The sequence below is a fragment of the Ranitomeya variabilis genome, chromosome 7, assembly GCF_051348905.1.
Source record: "Ranitomeya variabilis isolate aRanVar5 chromosome 7, aRanVar5.hap1, whole genome shotgun sequence".
NCBI classification, from domain to species: domain Eukaryota; kingdom Metazoa; phylum Chordata; class Amphibia; order Anura; family Dendrobatidae; genus Ranitomeya; species Ranitomeya variabilis.
The window spans coordinates 42824324-42841897 of record NC_135238.1 but is presented as its reverse complement, the minus strand read 5'-3'; the positions used below and the strand labels follow the sequence as shown (position 1 = coordinate 42841897).

Below are 17574 nucleotides of genomic sequence, written 5' to 3'. Positions count from 1 at the left end.
CGGCATGGCTGAGTAATCCTGCGCCCTCTATATGGGACACTGATGCACTTGCCACGGCTGAGTAATCCTGCTCCCTCTATGTGGGACACTGATGCACTCGGCACGGCTGAGTAATCCTGCACCCTCTACAGTATATGGGACACTGATGCACTCGCCACGGCTGAGTAATCCTGCTCCCTCTATATGGGACACTGATGCACTTGCCACGGCTGAGTAATCCTGCGCCCTCCATATGGGACACTGATGCACTTGCCACGGCTGAAAATCCTGCTCCCTCTATGTGGGACACTGATGCACTCGGCACGGCTGAGTAATCCTGCACCCTCTACAGTATATGGGACACTGATGCACTCGCCACAGCTGAGTAATCCTGCGCCCTCTATATGGGACACTGATGCACTTGCCACGTTTGAGTAATCCTGCTCCCTCTATGTGGGACACTGATGCACTCGGCATGGCTGAGTAATCCTGCACCCTCTATATGGGACACTGATGCACTCGCCACGGCTGAGTAATCCTGCTCCCTCTATGTGGGACACTGATGAACTCGGCACCGCTAAGTAATCCTGCACCCTCTACTGTATATGGGACACTGATGCACTCGCCACGGCTGAGTAATCCTGCACCCTCTATATGGGCCACTGATGCACTCGCCACAGCTGAGTAATCCTGCATCCTCTATATGGGACACTGATGCACTTGCCACGGCTGAGTAATCCTGCTCCCTCTATGTGGGACACTGATGTACTCAGCACGGCTGAGTAATCCTGCACCCTCTATATGGGACACTGATGCTCTCACCACGCCTGAGTAACCCTGCTCCCTCTGTGTGGGACACTGATGCACTCTGCACGGCTGAGTAATCCTGCGCCCTCTATATGGGACACTGATGCACTTGCCACGGCTGAGTAATCCTGCTCCCTCTATGTGGGACACTGATGCACTTGGCACGGCTGAGTATTCCTGCGCCCTCTATATGGGACACTGATGCACTCGGCACGGCTGAGTAATCCTGCGCCCTCTATATGGGACACTGATGCACTTGCCACGGTTGAGTAATCCTGCTCCCTCTATGTGGGACACTGATGCACTCGGCATGGCTGAGTAATCCTGCACCCTCTATATGGGACACTGATGCACTCGCCACGGCTGAGTAATCCTGCTCCCTCTATGTGGGACACTGATGAACTCGGCACCGCTAAGTAATCCTGCACCCTCTACTGTATATGGGACACTGATGCACTCGCCACGGCTGAGTAATCCTGCACCCTCTATGTGGGACACTGATGCACTTGCCATGGCTGAGTAATCCTGCACCCTCTATATGGGACACTGATGCTCTCACCACGGCTGAGTAACCCTGCTCCCTCTATGTGGGACACTGATGCACTCGGCACGGCTGAGTAATCCTGCACCCTCTATATGGGACACTGATGCACTCGCCACAGCTGAGTAATCCTGCTCCCTGTTGTGAATTCTGTTTTTGGGCTCCCTCTGGTGGTTACTGGTGGTACTGGCTGACTTTTGTCTTGCACCTGTTCCCATCAGGAAACTGGGAGTTTCCTATTTAGTCTGGCTTCTCAGTCATTCTAGTGCCGGCAATCAATGTTACCAGAGCACCTCTGTTGCTTGCTACCTGCTCCAAGTCTGCAATTCAGCTAAGTTGGATCTTTGGCATTTTTTGTGTTTGTTTGTCCAGCATGCATTTATATTTCTCTTGCTGCTGGGAGCTCTAGTGATCTGAAATTACTACTCCTGTGTCATGAGTTGATAACGGAGTTAAAGTAATTTCAGGATGGCTGTTTAGGGTTTTGAGGTGACCGCGAAGTCCTCTTTTGTATTTTCTGCTATCTAGTCAGAGGGCCTCTCTTTGCTGAATCTATATTCATACTGCGTACGTGTTTTCCTCTTACCTAACCGTTATTATATGTGGGGGGCTACTATCACTTTTGGGGTTTCCCTGGAGGCAAGCCAGGTCTGTGTATTCCTCTACTAGGGGGTAACTAGATCTCCGGCTGGTGCGAGGTGTCTAGGGATAATCGTAGGCACACCCCCTGGCTACTATTAGTTGCGTGTTAGGTTCAGCGTCGCGGTCATCTGAGATTCCATCATTCCTAGAGCTAGTCCGTTTTTGCCTGAGTCCCTGCCATTGGGAACCATGACAGTATTGCCGGCCGCAAATGTATTAAAGGTATTGGCTGAAGAAAGAGAGAAAAGAAGAAGTTTCTGACACTTTTTTTTTTTTTTTACTCAGAAGTTCTGTCTAGCCATAATTGCAATCTGCTGCTTTTTTCTCTCCTCTTAACCCCTGAATGGCTCAGATCTCAGCTGTTGAGAAATGGATATCCAGAGTTTAGCTACAGGCCTGAGTGCTCTTGCTTCTAAGGTTCAAAATATCCAAGACTATGTTATACATGCTCCTATGTCAGAACCCAAGATTCCTATACCTGAGTTCTTTTCTGGAGATAGATCTCGTTTTTTGAATTTTAACCACAATTGTAAATTGTATCTTTCTCTGAGATCTCGATCCGCTGGAGACTCCGCTCAGCAGGTTAAAATTGTGATTTCCTTGTTGCGGGGTGACCCCCAGAATTGGGCATTTGCATTGGCACCAGGGGATCCTGTGCTGCTCAATGTGGATGCGTTTTTTCTGGCACTGGGGTTGCTCTATGAGGAACCTAATTTGGAGATTCAGGCTGAAAAGGCCTTGATAGCCCTCTCTCAAGGGCATGATGAAGCTGAAATATATTGTCAAAAATTTCGAAAATGGTCTGTGCTTACTCAGTGGAATGAGTGCGCCCTTGCGGCGAATTTCAGAGAAGGTCTCTCTGACGCCGTTAAAGATGTCATGGTGGGGTTTCCTACGCCCACAGGTCTGAATGAATCCATGACTATGGCTATTCAGATTGATCGGCGTTTACGGGAGCGCAAACCTGTGCACCATTTGGCGGTGTCTTCTGAGCAGACACCGGAGATTATGCAATGTGATAGAATTCTGTCCAGAAGTGAACGGCAGAATTATAGGCGTAAAAATGGGTTGTGCTTCTACTGTGGTGATTCTGCTCATGTTATATCAGCATGCTCTAAACACACAAAAAAGGTTGATAAGTCTTTTGCAATTGGCACTTTACAGTCTAAGTTTATTTTGTCTGTAACTTTGATCTGTTCATTATCATCTATTACTGTGGATGCCTATGTGGATTCTGGCGCTTCCTTGAGTCTTATGGATTTGTCCTTTGCCAGACGCTGTGGGTTTAGCCTAGAGCCTTTGGAAGTTCCTATCCCTCTGAAGGGTATCAACTCCACACCATTGGCTAGGAATAAACCACAATACTGGACACAAGTGACTATGTGTATGACTCCTGACCATCGGGAGGTGATTCGCTTCCTTGTGTTGCATAACTTGCATGATGTCTTAGTGCTTGGATTGCCATGGTTGCAAACTCATAATCCAGTCCTTGACTGGAAAACAATGTCTGTGTTAAGCTGGGGATGTCAGGGGGCTCATGGGGAAGTACCTTTGGTTTCCATTGCTTCATCTACTCCCTCTGAAATTCCGGCATTTTTGTCTGACTATTGTGATGTTTTTGAGGAGCCCAAACTTAGTTCTCTCCCCCCTCACAGGGATTGTGATTGTGCTATAGACTTGATTCCGGGCAGCAAGTTTCCCAAGGGTCGTTTGTTTAATCTGTCTGTGCCTGAGCATGCTGCTATGCGGGAGTATATTAAGGAGTCCTTGGAAAAGGGACATATCCGTCCATCCTCATCCCCTTTAGGAGCAGGTTTTTTTTTCGTGGGTAAAAAAGATGGCTCCCTGAGGCCCTGTATTGATTATCGCCTGTTGAATAAGATTACAGTCAAATACCAGTATCCTTTGCCACTATTGACTGATTTATTTGCTCGTATTAAAGGGGCAAAGTGGTTCTCTAAGATTGATCTTCGGGGTGCGTATAATTTGGTGCGGATTAAGCAGGGAGATGAGTGGAAAACTGCATTTAATACGCCCGAGGGCCATTTTGAGTATTTGGTAATGCCTTTTGGTCTTTCTAATGCTCCTTCAGTCTTTCAGTCCTTTATGCACGATATTTTCCGTAAATACCTGGATAAATTTATGATTGTGTATTTGGATGATATTTAGATTTTTTCGGATGACTGGGAGTCGCATGTTCAACAGGTTAGGAAGGTTTTTCAGGTTTTGCGGGCCAATTCTTTGTAAAGGGCTCAAAGTGTATTTTTGGGGTTCAGAAGATCTCCTTTTTGGGGTATATTTTTTCCCCTTCTTCTGTTGAGATGGATCCTGTCAAGGTTCGGGCTATTTGTGATTGGACGCAGCCTACTTCCCTGAAGAGTCTTCAGAAGTTCTTGGGCTTTGCTAATTTCTATCGTCGATTTATAACTGGGTTTTCAAGTGTTGCTAAACCTCTGACTGATTTGACTAAGAAGGGTGCTGATGTTGCCAATTGGTCCTCTGCGGCTGTGGAGGCCTTTCGGGAGCTTAAGCGACGCTTTTCTTCCGCCCCTGTGTTGCGCCAGCCTGATGTTTCGCTCCCTTTTCAGGTCGAGGTTGATGCTTCCGACATTGGAGCGGGGGCGGTTTTGTCGCAGAGAAGTCCCGATTGCTCAGTGATGAGACCATGTGCATTCTTCTCTCGAAAGTTTTCGCCCGCCGAGCGAAATTATGATGTCGGTAATCGGGAGCTCTTGGCTATGAAGTGGGCATTTGAGGAGTGGCGTCATTGGCTTGAGGGTGCTAGACATCAGGTGGTGGTCTTGACTGATCACAAGAATCTGATTTACCTTGAGTCTGCCAGGCGTCTGAATCCTAGACAGGCGCGCTGGTCGTTGTTTTTCTCCCGGTTTAATTTTGTGGTTTCATACTTGCCGGGTTCAAAAAATGTGAAGGCAGATGCCCTTTCTAGGAGTTTTGAGCCTGACTCCTCTGGTGATTCTGAGCCTACGGGTATCCTTAAGGATGGGGTGATTTTGTCTGCTGTCTCCCCAGACTTGCGACGTGCTTTGCAGGAGTTTCAGACTGATAGGCCTGATCGTTGTCCGCCTGGGAGACTGTTTGTTCCAGATGAATGGACCAGTAGAGTCATCTCGGAGGTTCATTCTTCTGTGTTGGCAGGTCACCCTGGAATTTTTGGTACCAGAGATTTGGTGGCCAGGTCCTTCTGGTGGCCTTCCCTGTCTCGGGATGTGCGTGCCTTTGTACAGTCTTGTGATGTTTGTGCTCGGGCCAAGCCTTGCTGTTCTCGGGCTAGTGGATTGTTGTTGTCCTTGCCTATTCCGAAGAGGCCGTGGACGCACATCTCTATGGACTTTATCTCGGACCTCCCGGTTTCTCAGAAAATGTCCGTCATTTGGGTGGTGTGTGACCGTTTTTCTAAGATGGTTCATTTGGTACCCTTGCCCAAATTGCCTTCTTCATCTGAGTTGGTTCCTTTATTTTTTCAGAATGTGGTTCCTTTACATGGTATCCCGGAAAACATCGTTTCTGACAGGGGGTCTCAATTTGTGTCTAGGTTCTGGCAAGCGTTCTGTGCCAGGATGGGCATTGATTTGTCTTTTTCGTCTGCATTCCATCCTCAGACTAATGGCCAGACGGAGCAAACTAATCAGACCTTGGAGACTTATTTGAGGTGTTTTGTGTCTGCTGATCAGGATGATTGGGTCGCCTTTTTGCCGTTGGCAGAGTTTGCCCTCAATAATCGGGCCAGTTCTGCCACTCTGGTTTCTCCTTTCTTTTGCAATTCAGGGTTTCACCCTCGTTTTTCATCTGGCCAGGTGGAATCTTCGGATTGCCCTGGAGTGGACACGGTGGTGGATAGACTGCACCGGATTTGGAGTCATGTGGTGGACAATTTGAAGTTGTCTCAGGAGAAGACTCAGCAGTTTGCTAATCGTCATCGTCGTGTGGGTCATCATCTCCGCGTTGGGGACTTGGTGTGGTTGTCTTCTCGTTTTGTCCCTATGAAGGTCTCTTCTCCTAAGTTTAAACCTCGGTTCATAGGTCCTTATAAGATTTTGGAGATTCTTAATCCTGTATCTTTTCGTTTGGACCTACCAGCATCTTTCACCATTCATAATGTCTTCCATCGGTCGTTGTTGCGGAGGTACGAGGTACCGGTTGTTCCTTCTGTTGAGCCTCCTGCTCCTGTGCTGGTGGAGGGTGAATTGGAGTATGTTGTGGAGAAGATTTTGGACTCTCGCGTTTCCAGACGGAGACTTCAATATTTGGTTAAATGGAAGGGATACGGTCAGGAGGATAATTCTTGGGTGACTGCCTCCAATGTTCATGCCTCTGATTTGGTTCGCGCCTTTCATAGGGCGCATCCAGATCGCCCTGGTGGTTCTCATGAGGGTTCGGTGCCCCCTCCTTAAGGGGGGGGTACTGTTGTGAATTCTGTTTTTGGGCTCCCTCTGGTGGTTACTGGTGGTACTGGCTGACTTTTGTCTTGCACCTGTTCCCATCAGGAAACTGGGAGTTTCCTATTTAGTCTGGCTTCTCAGTCATTCTAGTGCCGGCAATCAATGTTACCAGAGCACCTCTGTTGCTTGCTACCTGCTCCAAGTCTGCAATTCAGCTAAGTTGGATCTTTGGCATTTTTTGTGTTTGTTTGTCCAGCATGCATTTATATTTCTCTTGCTGCTGGAAGCTCTAGTGATCTGAAATTACTACTCCGGTGTCATGAGTTGATAACGGAGTTAAAGTAATTTCAGGATGGCTGTTTAGGGTTTTGAGGTGACCGCGAAGTCCTCTTTTGTATTTTCTGCTATCTAGTCAGAGGGCCTCTCTTTGCTGAATCTATATTCATACTGCGTACGTGTTTTCCTCTTACCTAACCGTTATTATATGTGGGGGGCTACTATCACTTTTGGGGTTTCCCTGGAGGCAAGCCAGGTCTGTGTATTCCTCTACTAGGGGGTAACTAGATCTCCGGCTGGTGCGAGGTGTCTAGGGATAATCGTAGGCACACCCCCTGGCTACTATTAGTTGCGTGTTAGGTTCAGCGTCGCGGTCATCTGAGATTCCATCATTCCTAGAGCTAGTCCGTTTTTGCCTGAGTCCCTGCCATTGGGAACCATGACAGCTCCCTCTATGTGGGACACTGATGCACTCAGCGCGGCTGAGTAATCCTGCGCCCTCTATATGGGACACTGATGCACTCGGCACGGCTGAGTAATCCTGCGCCCTCTATATGGGACACTGATGCACTTGCCATGGCTGAGTAATCCTGCTCCCTCTATGTGGGACACTGATGCACTCGGCACGGCTGAGTAATCCTGCACCCTCTACAGTATATGGGACACTGATGCACTCGCCACGGCTGAGTAATCCTGCTCCCTCTATATGGGACACTGATGCACTTGCCACGGCTGAGTAATCCTGCGCCCTCTATATGGGACACTGATGCACTTGCCACGGCTGAGTAATCCTGCTCCCTCTATGTGGGACACTGATGCACTCGGCACGGCTGAGTAATCCTGCACCCTCTACAGTATATGGGACACTGATGCACTCGCCACGGCTGAGTAATCCTGCGCCCTCTATATGGGACACTGATGCACTTGCCACGTTTGAGTAATCCTCCTCCCTTTATGTGGGACACTGATGCACTCGGCATGGCTGAGTAATCCTGCACCCTCTATATGGGACACTGATGCACTCGCCACGGCTGAGTAATCCTGCTCCCTCTATGTGGGACACTGATGAACTCGGCACCGCTAAGTAATCCTGCACCCTCTACTGTATATGGGACACTGATGCACTCGCCACGGCTGAGTAATCCTGCACCCTCTATATGGGACACTGATGCACTCAGCACGGCTGAGTAATCCTGCACCCTCTATATGGGACACTGATGCACTCAGCACGGCTGAGTAATCCTGCGCCCTCTATATGGGACACTGATGCACTCGGCACCGCTGAGTAATCCTGCACCCTCTACTGTATATGGGACACTGATGCACTCGCCACGGCTGAGTAATCCTGCACCCTCTATGTGGGACACTGATGCTCTCACCACGGCTGAGTAACCCTGCTCCCTCTATGTGGGACACTGATGCACTCGGCACGGCTGAGTAATCCTGCACCCTCTATATGGGACACTGATGCACTAATCTTGTGATGCTAGACAGAGGGAGCCATTGAACAGATGAAGTGGAATACAAATGCAGATTAGGTTCAGTTTATTTGTCAACGCGTTTCGAAGTTTCACACTGTACACTGTGTAAGTGGAGAATACTTGCACATTACAGAATTATTCATGTTTACAGATTTAGAAAGTGTCAAACTAAAAACAAATTAATATGAGTGATATTCCACAGTTCTGAAAGGCAGTAACATTTTCAGTCTGTCTGTGCAGATATTAAGGAACCAAGTTGTTTTAGTGTTGGAAGAATTTCACGTTGGCGTCATTGCCTGATATCTTACTAACGATCTTCACAAATCATTTCCAGAAACTTCATGGCAGAAATTTATCAGAAATGAAAGTCCATTTAATAAAATGTCAAATGATGACTTCACCCTTCAGAATTACCAACACTCAAATGGAAAAATTAGCAATGTGAATTATGTAGCAAATTTTGTAAAGCTGTGAGTCGGCTTACGTACTGATTTTACATCCATCAATTGCAGATTAAAAACTTCTTAAAGGGAATCTGTCAGCAGGTTTTTGCTATATAATTTGAGAGCAGAATAACAAAGGGCAAGAAAAACGGATTGCATAGATGTATCACTTACTGGGATGCTTGGTTTAGTTTTCTTGTTTGTCTAATAATGCAACAAGAAAATATAGTCAAAAGTAAGTAAATCAATCTAAATCTTAATTTAGAATATACAAAAAAATCATTGATAAAAAGTCACAGTGAGCTATCTATAAAAGTGACACATAAACAGCTGGAGGAGATGAAATAATTACTTAATGATAATAAATATGGCAAAATTTGCAAAGAGGATAAGTATCTAAGTAAGAGGCAATAGGACAAATATATTATGCATTATTGTCAAAGTGAATGAGCAAAATAGAAAGTTACAAAGAATATAACATATGAATACCTGTATTCATCTCCTCCTGCTGGAAAGGCGCCAGGTCCCAACATGAGTTTCGGCGTATAGCCTTCATCAGGCAATACCTGCATCTGTTGCTGCTGTCTAACAGCCGCAGGGACTCGAACATATTATTCGGCAACGCCTAAGATATTCACCTTATCCGAGCATGTTCGCTCGTCACTAGTTATTATACCTTTGTCACAATATCTCTTCCAAGTCTAAGTCTCTCTCACTTTACTTAAGGCCCCTATACACTTTATACTAATTTCAGATGAATCCATCAATATCCAAATATTCGCCAACAGTGTGATGTGTATGGTGCCCTTCTGACTCTCCCCTGACAGGGAGGAAAAGGATCTGGCACTTTGGATTTCGCCCGAATGATCTTTTTATCCAAAGTCTGGCAGCGGCTCTCTCACAGATAACACAGAGGTGTCCGGCCGAGCTGAGCTGAGCATTCCTGTGGATGTAGGAGAGGTAGCTGTCTGCCGAATGACTCTTCAAAAACATTGTGGCCACCCTAGAGACATAGAGTTATGCCTTCATAAATCCATAGGATCACGCTGTCATAACTCTTTTGTACTAAAATAGATGAATATTTGATATGTAAAATCTTTATTGGTATACCTCTGTATGGGCACCAAAAGTAATTCTAACTTGTCATGAATGAGGGGAGCAAAACCATAGTTTTCTACAGGTTTTATGTGAAAGAACATGTACATGTTAAGTTAGATGTGCTACCTTCAGGGAGCAATCATACTGATTATCATGTTTCTTGTCTTCCAGGTTCTAAGCCACTTGACACCTACTGGAAAAGTGGTTGATGACAACATCAGAAGCCTTTTCTTTGGAGACTTTTTTAAGCCTGACAGTGACTCTAAAATATATGATGAAATAACAGATCTGAAACACTTAACGTCAGTCATGGAACATTACTTAGATGAATTTAATAATGTAAGCAAAGCTCCGATGTCTTTGGTCATGTTTAAGTTCGCCATCGAACACATCTCAAGAATTTGTCGCGTGTTGAAACAAGACAATGGTCATCTGCTCCTAGTTGGAATTGGAGGGAGCGGTAGACAGAGCGCTACCAAACTGGCCACCTTCATGAACGCTTTTGAGCTCTTTCAAATAGAAATAACAAAGAATTACACCATAAATGAATGGCGGGATGACATCAAGAAAGTTATGCTACAGGCTGGGGTGGCTGGGAAGAACACAGTCTTTCTGTTTTGCGACAATCAAATTAAAGATGAGGTGTTCGTTGAAGATATCAACATGTTATTAAACACCGGAGATGTCCCTAATATTTTCCCAGCAGATGAGAAAGCAGAAATAGTTGAGAAAATGCAGTCCACTGCAAGAGCGGAAGGGAAAAAGATTGAAGCTACCCCTATGGCTATGTACAACTACTTCATCGAGAGAGTCAAGGCTAACTTACACATTGTGCTGGGTGAGGAGACTTAAGTGTGGCTGGTTTAATCCAGGCCCTACTTGTTGTGCTGATTGTAACAATGGATTATGTTATTTTCCTTTTAGCAATGAGCCCCATTGGTGATGCCTTCCGAAATCGGCTGAGAATGTTTCCATCATTGATCAATTGTTGCACCATTGACTGGTTCCAGACTTGGCCAACTGATGCCTTAGAAATGGTGGCAAACAAGTTCTTAGAAGATGTGGACCTTGAGGATCACATTAGAAAAGAGTATGTTGTGCAGATGGTTAAGGTGTTTTTCTGGGTTAAATAAAGTGTTTTTCTAGGGGGCTGAAACATTTATGGCTTACTGTAGCCTATCACGGCGTGCTGGGTTGCTTTTTCACAACAGCTGGAGAAGCACAGGTTGAAAAACACAACTCCACAACATTATCTAGACAACACTGAAATCGCTAAACTAAAATCTCTGCATGTCCCTGTTCTTCCTTCTGTGCTACAATATATCACCAGCCTGGCATTCAACATCGGCATCTGATGCTGTTTCCAGGTGTCCATGCACCGAGTCTGTGGATTCTGCTGGAGATGGATGAGGAGATGACAGCTGCTTCACTGGGTGGTGCAGGTGCTGTCTCAGCAAATAGTTGCAACACACTTTCGTAAGTGTATTAGTGTTGTTGGGGATTCCACCAAGCCAGGTTGGTAATGTTTTTGTTGACCAGCATTTCCGGAGCTGGTCAGAAAGTGCAATTGGTTTTCCTTGCTATGACTAATAGGAAACAGCACACCCTATTTAAATTCCCAGGAGTTGCCAGTTATTATTTGGTTAACTCTGGTTTACTTTTCCCGATGTTTTGGTTACAAACTAGTTCAGCTTCAAGTTCAGCTTCAAACTTTATCTGATATTTGACTCCTCTTGATTTTGACTTTTTTTTTTTACTTGACTCTGACAGGTACTTGACCTTGCCAATTCTCTTGACTTTACTATGTCTCCTAATTTTTGCCCTATTTTTGATACTCCAGTTATTGACCTGTTTAGTTTTTCTACCTCAAGCTCAGTTCTTTGGGAAGCAGCTACTCCATGCATGCACACCAATGGGCCCTGGTGTAAGGATCCCCTTTACAGGGTCTAAAGGGGATGGCCACTTTCTTTGGTTAATGCAATGTTCTTCTCAAACTGAACAGCATTTCTGTCCATAAAATGGCTGCTGTTGGAGGAGAAGGTGACCAAACCAGTCAATCAGCCTCCTCCAACAGAAATGCAGCTTTCATGTGTAAGATGTTTTTTAATCGGAGGATGCTGATTGACTGGTTTGGGCATATGCTTCTCTATCAGGAGACATTTTATGGACAGACGTGCTGGTCAGTTGGTGAAGAAAGCTGAAGTAAAAAAAGAAAGTGACCAATGTGCCTCAGGGACCTCCTAAGCAGAGTGGCTTGCACCAAGTCTGCACCAAGAGTCCCTCAGGCTGCATCTCTATCAACACTGAGTCATAATGTCTTTTGTCCCAGAGAGGCAGAGATAATCACTTTGCGACGACTACAACCAAGCAATGGGGACTTCCAAGTACGATTTTACTCCCTGGTCTTATCTGACACTAAGGAAAGGGGATGTTTCTTGTGCTCCCTCTGATGCCATGAAGATTATGAAGATTCTCTGGACACCACCAGGAGCACCAGTGATGGGTGGTTCTTTTCATTGCTACCAGTGAGTGGTTTGACACCAAAGTACGGTATATTTTGGTCTCTAGTTTAGAAGACAGGTGTTTCCCCTTACATCATCACTGGAAGAGCTAGTTTTGTTTCTCAAAACCACCCATGCCGCTCCGGACTACATGACTGACAAATATTGTTGTCTGAAGCAATACTTACCCATCAGTGTAGGACAGTGATGTGTGGATAATGGAAATAGTGAAAGGCTGGTGATACTATGTAACATGGAAACGAGAACACAGACAATGGTTTAGGGATGGCGGTGGCTTCCAGATAATAGAAAGTTGCCCCGTTTTATAATGTACAGAAAAAAAATAGGAAGTTTCTCTTCCAACGAACCTATCTTATTAGAATAGAGAATAACAACTGTATGCCTGTCTCTACAATGTCTAGGGTCGTTTCCATGTGCAAGCTTTTCCAAGAAAGTGTAAAAGAATTGTCTGACAGCTACTATAGCACACTCCGGAGGCACAACTACGTCACGCCGACCTCCTACCTGGAGCTCATCCTTACATTCAAGACACTGCTGAACAGCAAAAGGCATGAGGTTGATACTATGAGGAACCGATACCTTGTCGGACTGGAGAAACTAGACTTTGCAGCCTCTCAAGTAAGTTCAAAATCAGGAGAAGGTCATTTACGGATTAATTACACATTCCGATACTATTATCTGATCTGAAGTCCTTGGAGATCTCCTTTTATTATAGTGCTTTGGAACAAAGCACTATACTGTTATTCCATCGTGGATAACTTCTTCTTCTTATTATTATAGTGCTTTGGAACAAAGCACTATACTGTTATTCCACCGTGGTAAACTTCTTCTTATTCTTATTATTCAGTCCGCACGTAATGCGGCCCGAACCGCTAAACTCACAGACTCCAGTGAGGTGTCATTTCGAAGCCAGCGTTCCTGAGAGGTGTGCTAAGTATTTTTCGTGTCGATCGGATTTGTAGTTTTTGCGCAATTTGTGTTTGAAAAAAGTCTTTCAATGCGTTTCAATGGAGAAATTTTCCTATACGTTTATAATGGGCTGGTTTCTGAGGCAATTTCTAAAAATAACTGCCACCTGGCTGATTAGCTCATTGATATGCGCAGTCAGACACAGTTACTATGCCAACTCCTATGAAATCTACATCAGCTCACCAGGTCACAAGTTTTGTCAGATAATATCAGCTCTTAAAGTGACAGTACAGCACAATTCCAAACCACTATCCGTAGTCTTATGATTATTAGACTGTGGCCCGATTCTAACTCATCGGGTATTCTAGAATATGCATGTCCACGTAGTATATTGCACAGCCACGCAGTATACAGTGCAGAGCCGTGCAGTACACAGCGCAGAGCCGCGCAGTACACAGCGCAGAGCCGCGCAGTACACAGCGCAGAGCCGCGCAGTATAAAGCGCAGAGCCGCGCAGTACACAGCGCAGAGCCGCGCAGTACACAGCGCAGAGCCGTGCAGTACACAGCGCAGAGCCGCGCAGTATAAAGCGCAGAGCCGGGCAGTACACAGCGCAGAGCCGCGCAGTACACAGCGCAGAGCCGTGCAGTACACAGCGCAGAGCCGCGCAGTATAAAGCGCAGAGCCGTGCAGTACACAGCGCAGAGCCGCGCAGTACACAGCGCAGAGCCGCGCAGTACACAGCGCAGAGCCGCGCAGTATAAAGCGCAGAGCCGCGCAGTACACAGCGCAGAGCCGCGCAGTACACAGCGCAGAGCCGCGCAGTACACAGCGCAGAGCCGTGCAGTACAGAGCGCAGAGCCGCACAGTATAAAGCGCAGAGCCGCGCAGTATACCGCGCAGAGCCGTGCAGTACACAGCGCAGAGCCGCGCAGTACACAGCGCAGAGCCGCGCAGTACACAGCGCAGAGCCGCGCAGTACACAGCGCAGAGCCGAGCAGTACACAGCGCAGAGCCGCGCAGTACACAGCGCAGAGCCGCGCAGTACACAGCGCAGAGCCGCGCAGTATACAGCGCAGAGCTGCGCAGTACACAGCGCAGAGCCGCGCAGTACAGAGCGCAGAGCCGCACAGTATAAAGCGCAGAGCCGCGCAGTACACAGCGCAGAGCCGCGCAGTACACAGCGCAGAGCCGCGCAGTACACAGTGCAGAGCCGCACAGTACACAGCACAGAGCCGCGCAGTACACAGCGCAGAGCCACCCAGTATACAGCGCAGAGCCGCGCAGTACGCAGCGTAGAGCCACGCAGTATGCAGCGCAGAGCCGCGCAGTATACAGCGCTGAGCCGCGTAGTATACAGCGCAGAGCCCCGCAGTATACAGTGCAGAGCCCCGCAGTATACAGCGCAGACACGCGCAGTACACAGCACGGACACGCGCAGTACACAGCGCAGAGCCGCGCAGTACACAGCGCAGAGCCGCGTAGTATACAGTGAAGAGCCACGCAGTATATAGCGCAGAGCCGCGCAGTACAAAGCGCAGAGCTGCGCAGAGCTGCGCAGTATACAGCGCAGAGCTGCGCAGTATACAGCGCAGAACGCGCAGTACACAGTGCAGAGCCGCGCAGTACACAGCGCAGAGCCGTGCAGTACACAGCGCAGAGCCGCGCAGTACACAGCGCAGAGCCACGCAGTATACAGCGCAGAGCCGCGTAGTATACAGCGCAGAGCCGCGTAGTATACAGCGCAGAGCCACGCAGTATACAGCACAGAGCCACGCAGTATACAGCGCAGAGCCACGTAGTTATACTGCCCAGTCACGTAGTATATTGTCCAGTCACATAGTATACTGCATATCCCTGTTAAAAAAAAAAAGAATTAAAATAAAAAAGTTACATACTCACCTCCTGGAGCGGCCGGTATCTGATGGTTGTTGCACCTCCTAGAGCGGCCGGTACACGATGCTTGTTGCACCTGGAGTGGCCGGTACCCGATGCTTGTTGCGCGCTCCGGTCCCAAGAGTGCATTGCGGTCTCACGAGATGATGACGTAGCGGTGTTGTGAGACAGAAAGACGGAAGTGCCCTTAGATAATTAGATAGTAGATTACCCCGCTCACCAATTCGGAACCCGAGAGGCCCGGCCCACCAAATCGGACCCCGAGGGGCCCGGCCCACCAAATCGGACCCAGAGTGACCCCGCCCCCTAAATCAGACCCAGAGTGACCCCGCCCACCAAATCAGACCCAGAGTGACCCCTTCCACCAAATCGGACCCAGAGTGACCCCTTCCACCAAATCGGGCCCAGAGTGACCCCGCCCACCAAATCGGACCCAGAGTGACCCCACCCACCAAATCGGACCCTGAGGTGCCCAGCCCACCAAATCAGACCCTGAGGTGCCCAGCCCACCAAATCGGACCGAGTGACCCCACCCACCAAATTGGTCCCTAAGGTGCCCCGCCCACCAAATCGGACCCAGAGTGGCTCCGCCCACCGAATCGGACCCAGAGTGGCCGCGCCCACAGAATCGGACCAAAAGTGACCCCGCCCACCGAATCGGACCTAGATTTACCCCGCCCACAAAATCAGACCCAGATTGACCCAACCCACCAAATCGGACCGCCTGAGGGGCACCCAAGTGTGAAAGTCTTGCAGGGGCAGCCCGGGCACCATTCCAAAGCACTATCTGTAGTTCCTTCAGGAAATACCCATCTAGTTATTATTATTATTCAGTCCGCACGTAATGCGGCCCGAACCGCTTCACTCACAGACTCCAGTGAGGTGTCATTTCGAAGCCAGCGTTCCTGAGAGGTGTGCTAAGTATTTTTCGTGCTGATCGGATTTGTAGTTTTTGCGCAATTTGTGTTTGAAAAAAGTGTCTCAATGCATTTCAATAGGGAAATTTTCCAATACGTTTATAATGGGCCTGATTTCTGAGGCAATTTCTAAAAATAACTGCCACCTGGCTGATTACCTCATTGATATGCGCAGTGAGACCCAGTTACTATGCCAACGCCTATAAACTCTACATCAGCCCACCAGGTCACAAGTTTTGTCAGATAATATCAGCTCTTAAAGTGACAGTACAGCACAATTACAAAACACTATCCGTAGTCTTATGATTATTAGACTGTGGCCCGATTCTAACTCATCGGGTATTCTAGAATATGCATGTCCACGTAGTATATTGCACAGCCACGCAGTATACAGTGCAGAGCCGCGCAGTACACAGCGCAGAGCCGCGCAGTACACAGCGCAGAGCCGCGCAGTATAAAGCGCAGAGCCGCGCAGTACACAGCGCAGAGCCGCGCAGTACACAGCGCAGAGCCGCGCAGTACACAGCGCAGAGCCGCGCAGTATAAAGCGCAGAGCCGTGCAGTACACAGCGCAGAGCCGCGCAGTATACCGCGCAGAGCCGCGCAGTACACAGCGCAGAGCCGCGCAGTACACAGCGCAGAGCCGCACAGTATAAAGAGCAGAGCCGCGCAGTATACCGCGCAGAGCCGCGCAGTACACAGTGCAGAGCCGCGCAGTACACAGCGCAGAGCCGCGCAGTACACAGCGCAGAGCCGCGCAGTACACAGCGCAGAGCGGCGCAGTGCAAAGCGCAGAGCCGCGCAGTACACAGCGCAGAGCCGCGCAGTACACAGCGCAGAGCCGCGCAGTACACAGCGCAGAGCCGCGCAGTATAAAGCGCAGAGCCGCACAGTATAAAGAGCAGAGCCGCGCAGTACACAGCGCAGAGCCGCACAGTACACAGCGCAGAGCCGCGCAGTACACAGCGCAGAGCCGCGCAGTACACAGCGCAGAGCGGCGCAGTGCAAAGCGCAGAGCCGCGCAGTACACAGCGCAGAGCCGCGCAGTACACAGCGCAGAGCCGCGCAGTACACAGCGCAGAGCCGCGCAGTATAAAGCGCAGAGCCGTGCAGTACACAGCGCAGAGCCGCGCAGTATACCGTGCAGAGCCGCGCAGTACACAGCGCAGAGCCGCGCAGTACACAGCGCAGAGCCGCGCAGTACACAGCGCAGAGCGGCGCAGTGCAAAGCGCAGAGCCGCGCAGTACACAGCGCAGAGCCGCACAGTACACAGCGCAGAGCCGCGCAGTACACAGCGCAGAGCCGCACAGTATAAAGAGCAGAGCCGCGCAGTATACCGCGCAGAGCCGCGCAGTACACAGCGCAGAGCCGCGCAGTACACAGCGCAGAGCCGCGCAGTACACAGCGCAGAGCCGCGCAGTATAAAGCGCAGAGCCGTGCAGTACACAGCGCAGAGCCGCGCAGTATACCGCGCAGAGCCGCGCAGTACACAGCGCAGAGCCGCGCAGTACACAGCGCAGAGCCGGGCAGTACACAGCGCAGAGCCGCGCAGTACAGAGCGCAGAGCCGCACAGTATAAAGAGCAGAGCCGCGCAGTATACCGCACAGAGCCACGCAGTACACAGTGCAGAGCCGTGCAGTACACAGCACAGAGCCGCG

At 48.8% G+C, this 17574-nt stretch overlaps 1 protein-coding gene across 1 annotated transcript in view; it reads left to right on the top strand.

Annotated features, from left to right (window-relative positions):
- Positions 1–17574, top strand: part of DNAH3 (dynein axonemal heavy chain 3) — a 373447-nt gene that overhangs the window by 294226 nt on the left and 61647 nt on the right. The window contains exons 47-49 of the mRNA XM_077274961.1: positions 9842–10508; positions 10595–10760; positions 12594–12810. Coding sequence (XP_077131076.1) covers positions 9842–10508; positions 10595–10760; positions 12594–12810 — 1050 coding nt within the window. The remainder of the gene's footprint in view (positions 1–9841; positions 10509–10594; positions 10761–12593; positions 12811–17574) is intronic.